Source organism: Triticum dicoccoides, chromosome 3B, assembly GCF_002162155.2.
Source record: "Triticum dicoccoides isolate Atlit2015 ecotype Zavitan chromosome 3B, WEW_v2.0, whole genome shotgun sequence".
NCBI classification, from domain to species: domain Eukaryota; kingdom Viridiplantae; phylum Streptophyta; class Magnoliopsida; order Poales; family Poaceae; genus Triticum; species Triticum dicoccoides.
Window position 1 is genome coordinate 617,497,046 of NC_041385.1, and position 7,578 is coordinate 617,504,623.

At 45.4% G+C, this 7,578-nt stretch overlaps 1 protein-coding gene across 1 annotated transcript; it reads right to left on the reverse strand.

The window, feature by feature from the left end:
• Window positions 1–3,743: 3,743 nt before the first annotated feature.
• Window positions 3,744–5,556, reverse strand: LOC119281665 (GDSL esterase/lipase At2g31540-like). The gene is made up of 3 exons (XM_037562131.1): window positions 4,884–5,556; window positions 4,512–4,767; window positions 3,744–4,022 (listed from the first exon to the last, which is right to left on the reverse strand). The coding sequence occupies exons 1-3, from the start codon at window positions 5,493–5,495 to the stop codon at window positions 3,835–3,837; spliced, it is 1,056 nt and encodes a 351-aa protein (XP_037418028.1). The 5' UTR covers window positions 5,496–5,556; the 3' UTR covers window positions 3,744–3,834.
• Between the last annotated feature and the right edge of the window lie 2,022 nt (window positions 5,557–7,578).

A 7,578-nucleotide genomic window follows, 5' to 3' on the forward strand; every position in this document is an offset into this window, starting at 1 on the left:
CACCATAAATAAGCTTAAGGAGAACCTCCCACATACCAGAATCATTCTGTCAAACACCTGGCCAGCACTGTTACTATGCATTTTCAGAAAATTTCAGAGTTTCAGAAAGTTCAGTGTCGTTTCTTCGTCAGTGTTCAGTCACCTGTCAACTGTGCGCCTGGCGCGTTGCGCACGGCCCCTCCTCCATGTCCGGAGCGCCGCACGCGCACTTGGCTGGTTCCTGGCGTCGGTGGCACCCTGGCCCGCCTGCGCCGGCGTCTTCCGCGGCGGCAGAACCTCCCGTGGCGGCCGACAGGGGGCACCCTGCGGCACAACGCCGTTCGGCACTGCCCAAGCCACCTGGGACCTCCGCGTGGCCGTCTCCCTTGCCAGCGCACGCCTGCAACACCGTCGCCGTGGCCTGGCACGCTCAGGGCACGCTCTCTGCCGCCGATGTGTCGTACGGTCATTCCGTTGGGGACAGGCCGTAACCGCCCCTGCCTCGCCGTGAATCGCCGCCGGCGAACACCGCAGCTCTCGGGCGCCGACGAGCCCCGTCTCCCTCGTTTGAATATTCAAACCTGACGGGTGGGACCCGCCCGTCAGCCTCTCTGTTCTTTTTTCCGAACCATTTTCTGAAAGCGTATTCTGGCAAATGCGCTTTCTAATCCGAATCGTTTTCTGGACTTTTCTGCTCAGCCCCCTGAGAGTTTTCTGTTTCATTACAGAAAGGTCCCTGAATTAAAACCCTTATGAATTTTAAAACAGAGAAGGATTTTTGTTTGATTCTTTTTCTGTCCTCTTTAAAATTTTATCTAGTTTTTTATAAGATTTATTTGAGAAATATTTGGAATACTTTTGTGCACCTCGCGGTATTTACGTTACGTACGTATTTTTCTTATATCGTAGATACCGGAGGAGGTGATAGAGCTGCGAACTTCACCCAGTTAGACTCCGACTACTCCGAACCAGGCAAGCATGTTTGAACTCTTGATATGATGAGTGGTTGCTGCATGTTTGCATTTAGTAGTATCATGGCATGTTTATGAACATTTCATTAAATGTTATAATTCATGCAAAGGTGAAGCAAGTGAGTTTCGGAAATCCATATGTTGTTGGATATAAGTTTGCATGGCCATGTGATGGCATGAGAATGGGTAAGATGGCATTTTAGTATTATGCCAGTCTATTTGACTTCAGTGTCAACGTGAATCATGTCACATTCCCAGTCATTTCCTTCCCTGTACTACCACATGTTTTCCGCAAGGAATATGGCTTAGTAAGTTGCAAACCGTTTTCCTGGTACACACCAAATAGAGAGGCCGGGATGAGGGTTCCATGGCCCTGGAATAAAGCCCGTCATCCGGTCAGGGGGCATGGGTGTTTCCGGTTGGGACCGAGAGGGGGGCACCCCTTAGAGCGCGCGTATAGAAATTTGATCCCATGCTATTCGAGGTTGTGACCTCCCCGTCTTAAAGTTTTTCTTGGACGTTGTCAAGGGTGATTCCTGGCATCGTGAGGTGGAATGGGTGTGTACTGGTTAGGTGTGTTTCTATCGAAATATCGTAAACGGAACTAGTCATTCGTGACTACGGAAATCCGTTGGCTGTGGGCAGTTAGTACAAACTCTGCAGAGTCAAAAATCCCTTGAACCATCTTGTACATGTCCAAGTACTGTGATCATCTTATCTCGTCAAATGTCAGTCTCAGTGACAAAACTCCGGTGAACTACATGAGTGTTAAGTCCGGTTAAAAGTTTATTCTTATGGATGGACTAACTTGTTATTTATTTTTGATATAAGCCCTTTCTGTGATGTCGCTCAGACGTCCGACTGTGGCACACCATTATTTATTTTTGATATAAGCCCTTTCTGTGATGTCGCTCAGACGTCCGACTGTGGCACACCTGTTATTTACTTTTGATATAAGCCCTTTCTGTGATGTCGCTCAGACGTCCGACTGTGGCACACCTGTTATTTACTTTTGATATAAGCCCTTTCTGTGATGTCGCTCAGACGTCCGACTGTGGCACGTTTGTTATTTACTTTTGATATAAGCCCTTTCTGCGATGTCGCTCAGACGTCCAACTGTGGCACGCTTGTCTTTTACTTTTCAATATAAGTCCTTTATGTGGTGTCGCCTAGACGCCCGACTGCGGCACGATTTTTATTTGTTTACCTTTCGATGCGTCGCTCCAGACACCCGATCGGTTTTTAGTTGTTTGTTTTTACTTACCTTGTCGTGCATTTTTATTATTTGGATGAGCATCATTATTTTTGCTCATGACGCATTCATGCATGCATTTGTTATATCTTTTGTCCGAACTGTCTTGCGAGTACTTTCAAAGTACTCACCTGGCTTGTTGATTTGGCCAGATATTGATGAAGGCGATCTCATGGATGAAGAGTTCGATAGCGAGTCCGACGCCTAGAGGAATCCCAGTCAGTCCCGTGCGATCTTGGATTTGGTCACTGTATTATATCCGCTTCCGCTACCCCAGAAATAAATTCATCGAGCCTCACCTCGACGCTCGATGAGCTGCCAGTTAGGAGTCAAGTTATCCACCACCACTTTTATCTCGAGCTAGTAGCATGTCGCCACACCCCTGTGTCATAACCGCCCTTACGTATGATATTGGCGTGTTTGTAATAAATTGTTGAGAAGCCTCAGCTCAACCCTGTAATATATTTAATGCTACTGGTCCTCTGTATTTCAAGTATTTGTCTACCAGTGAGGATAACTCTTCCTATACTAGGATCAAAAGATCGATTTTCTCAATAAGTATTTTATTGAAAAACCGGTCGTGACATCTTCTCTTTATCATTTACTCCCTACTAACTTTGTACTAAATCAGCCACACTTATTTTGGAACGGAGTACAATTTTGCTCTGTTTGTGGAAGCATGCCTTTTGACCCTTGAATGACTGGTGTTTCCTCTCTAAATTAATCACTTGATGCTTTCAAAGTACTCTTCATTAAACTGTTGAATGTTGCTATCCTGAAGTAAGTGCGTTTTGACCCTTCGACAAATAGAGTTTGTTATTTACTGAATACTTCGTCTGTGTGTACATATGCTGATATCATGCATGACCGATGCTCCTTTTGAGCTTGTTCACTATTTTGGAGTATCTTAGTGCCACGTAGGTGAATAATGTTCTGTTCCTCAGTCTCTGAATTTGCCTTCAGTGTGGTTTGTTTTGAACTCATTCTTTCAGAATGTGAGGTACGCATTTGAAACATTTTAACTAGTCAACTTTGTCAGCTGCAGATTATTGGACTGGATACCACATTCCTCTTTTATATTGCTTGCATGGAGCCACGGAGTAGTTGGGACTTGGGACTTGAGAGCTCCATACATTCACAAGTTACAGATCTGATGTCATTTGAGGTGAGAATGGTTACTCCCAATCAGTTCCCTTCTCTAGCTTCTCGAGTTTCCATAACCCGATCACGGTGTTATGCCTTTGAGTTTTTAGTTTCCTTTCTTAAATTAATTGCTGAGAAAGCTGAGCTTGCCATATTGTGTATAACATAACAAATGAAATACATGTTATGCCTTTGATTTCTTGATCTCCTTTCTTAATTAATTGCTGAGAATGCTGAGCTTACAATATTGTGTATAACATAACAAACAAAACACGTGTTATGCCTTTGATTTCTTGATTTCCTTTCTTAAATTAATTTCTGAGAATGCTGAGCTTATCATATTGTGTATAATATAACAAACGAAACACATGCCAGTGACTCTTTCCTACAAGGCAGACTTGAAGTAAAAGCCAAAAGATTGAATCAAACGCATTAGGTTAATTCGTTAATGGAATGAGAAAAAAATATCTTATTTGAGCATTTGATTCATTAAAACTGTGGAATTACATTTTTCACTATGTAATCGGTTGCTATCCTATAAACCCTCTCTGTCGGGTGCACCGCATCATAAAATATATAGGATGACACATTCCTGCAGATAGGGGTAAATATGTTGCAAAGTATTCCGACCTCTGTGAGCCCAGTCCCACAACATCCCAGTGTTGTCTCTGTGAATCCTGTTGTCATGGCAAACTCGGTGAGAACTGCTATAATTACAAGAAAACAGGTAGGGCGATAAGAATAACACAAGCTGTCAACTCTGCTTTCTGCCATTAAACTGTTAGCTGTTTGGCTTTCTTCTGAAAGCTTCTAGTTGTACATGGCCAAGTATGTCACCATGCTTTAATAGTTCTTCTTTTGCTAGGATTATGATGCAATCTAGGTGTTTTCCAGCTGAACTAACTATTTGTAGCTTGCTAATTCTGCTTTAGCTATGATTAATATGCTTTCTTGGTGTTTTTATTCAGAACTGACTACTGCTTTCTTGGTGCTCTTTATTCAGAATTAACCACTCAGTGTAGTTAGTTCTGAATAAAAACACCAAGAAAGCATATTAATCATAGCTAAAGCAGAATTAGCAAGCTACCGTGGAGTATTAGTGACCTTAGAGGTGTCCACTGTTACTGGATATAAGTTGGGAATCATGACATTACTGGAGAACGTACCATATTTATTGGTGCGCTGAAGGATCACCGTGAAAGCTTCGTACGCATTCAAGTACACAATTTTGCTTCCTTTGAGTGAGCCTTGCAATGTTCGAAGCAACCTCTCAAGTTTGGAGTTGTAGACCTGGGCCTCACTGTTCTCCTCATCCACACAGCCCCTCTCAAGGTCTCCACTCAATGTGATCTGCAAGGGTATGCAGCCAAATGGAGGAAGGCCTGCCAAGATAAACTGCCGCCCCCCGAGGTTATACAGCTCCTGCATTCCAGTTCAGGGATTATTATTTTGAGAAAATAAACATAGTTGTGGTTTATATGTTACAGAATTAACAAAAACAGCTTGGTAGAAACAAACCCAGAACTGCCTAGTTTTACCTTGACATGAGCACGCGCCAACTGGAGCACAGTGTCTTGGTATTCACCAATGCCCACCCTCCTCCTTGATGTACGGTAGTAATGAGTGAAATCATTGGTTCCTGAGTTGATAAATATCAGAGAGCTGGCAATGATCCTGGCAGCCTCCTTGTCCCCGGCGATGCTCCTGAGACGAGGAAGGTACTCCTCCCTGAAGAGGTCCACCTGCGCCGACAATGGCATGGTGTTGGCCAGGTGCGACGTCCGGTCGTCGAACCCCGACCCGGCAGACGCGAAGTTCACCCCCGTCACGATGTCCTTGTCGGACAGGCTTCTGTCCAGGAACGGCGGCGCGAACTCCTTGAGCTGCAGCCTCTCGTTGAGGAGGTCCGGGACGAGCCGGCCATCGGAGAACCTCCCCGTCGGCCTGCTCCCTGGGAAGTCCCTCCCGTATGGAGGGTGGTTCGCCAGGCCCAGAGTCGGGATGTGGTTGTTGTTGCCCGTGTCGAAGATGGAGTCGCCGAAGTAGAAGATGGCCGGGAACTTTGGCTGCTGAGTTCTCTTGGTGGATGAAATGGCGGGGGAGGCGAGGAGGAGGAGCACCATGAGAAGGAGAAGGAGAGGGTACGCCATGGGCGAGGTTCTTGCCTGGGCTGAGGTTCTAGGCCTCTGCAATTGGTCCTTACATATAATATTTCGAGAGAGTCGTGAATGTCTGATAATAACTCTGCAAAAGATCCAGCTGATTCGTTCATATCTTCCCGGAGTATATAGCATTTCTTGCACGAAATGAATATTGAATACTCTTGTTTTTTGCATGAAATTAATAATCCTGCACTAATAAGGTGCTGCTAATGGAAATCCTTATCTTTCTGGGTACTACTACTCCTTATTACTGGCCCATGATGTGGTTGTTTTTGGCAGGATTGGAGACTTGAACCTACTCCTTGTGGGGTGTATGTGATGCAGGTCGTTGTTGGTTACTGTGCAAAGTGGGGAGTTTGGCACGGAGCTAACATGCAGAATGGGGTGCAGTATTGTTCCCGAGGAGCAACTTTTAGCCGAACTAGGAGCGTACACGAAATGTGATTGTGCGTGACAATTTTTTAATCGGATCGCAAATGTTCTGCTGATCCACGAAACATTCTTGTTCTGGAAAAAGGATTGTGCGCTGCACAAAGAAACAATGTACGTGCAGACCAGTGTTTGTTGCGCGACAAACTGTATCTGTATGCCGACTTCTGATGGGAAGGATGGTGGATTTGGCGGTATCCCGAGCGCCGTGTCGATGGATTGGGCAGGGAAGATGGGGTTGGCCATGCTTGGGGACAAAGCGCAAGTTCACGGACCGTTGGAACTTGTAGCATGCAATCCTTCCAGAATTTCGATACGTGATGGAGACACGGCAACAACGAGTGAACCGGCAGAGGAGTGCACGAGCATATATATGCCCACTTCCTTTTTTTTCTTTGAAACTATATATATGCCCACTTCCGTTCCGTGACGCAAACCTTTGCTTCGGCCAGTACGAGATGCGTCAGGGCTATATATCGCACGTAGCGAAACCCACTTGGGCCTCGTCTGAAGCGCTTTCGTGAATGGCCGGCCCAACTGTCGGTTTCCCTCGCATGGGTCGCTGCCGTTCATTGCAATTATTTTTCTATCTTGTCTCAAATAATAATATTTTTTTTCTATCTATATTGGCTTGATTGGTTCACTTTTCATATGGTTTATGTCGGTTTTCTATGTGCGTTTCTTTCTTCCCTTTTTCCTGTTTTCTTTACAGTTTTCATAGGACTTAGAACCTTTGGTTGTTTTTTTCTATGAGTTTTTTTTTTTGAAACGGAGGCAAAAGATTTGCCTCTTCTATTAAATAAGGGAGGAGTAGAGTTAAAAGTTTTACAAGAGCACTACATATACGACATGACAATTACTCACGGAAAAAAATGATCCCTAGTCTTTTAGCACCGGCAGTGATCCAGAGCTTTGCCTCCTCGACGATGTTGCTAAGTAGAATAGATGGCGGCGCGCTCTTGTGGCGGAACACTCTTGCATTACGCTCGTTCCAAATGGTCCAGGAGACGAGCATAGTGAGGGAGGTCATAGCACTCCGGTTGGGGATGTGATTGCCAGTTCTCTTGTCCCACCACTCGTGGACGGAATCATCAAGGTGCCAAAGGGTGGTGTCCATGTGAGCAAGGCCAAGTTTTTCAATGATAATCCTCCATAGATGGAGCGTGTAGCGGCACTTGAAGAAGAGATGTGCACCCGATTCTTACTCTCTTGAGCATAGAGGGCAAAGCCCACAATTTGTCCAACCCCGTCTCTCCAAGCGATCGGCGGTCCAAATCCGATCTTGGATAGCCAACCAAGCAAAGAACTTGACCTTGGGGGGGGGGGCAAGCCTTCCAAACCATGCGATCCATAGGGGAAAGAGTTAGCCCCAGGAACTGGGCTTTGTATGCAGTCGCCGCCGTGTAAATCCCGTCATTCGAGTGCTTCCAACAAATATCATCCTCAAGCTGCTCATCGAGATGAACCTCGTTGACAAGCATCCAAAGAGTGAAAATTCTCTAATGTGTTCGCCGGAAATAACAATGTTGTAGTTGATTTTGAAGATCCAGGCATTGCCCTTTAGAGCCTCTCGCACCTTCCAATTCTTTCTTCTTGAGGCCTCAAAGATTAGCGGTGCAATATCTTTGGGCTTGCGCCCGAG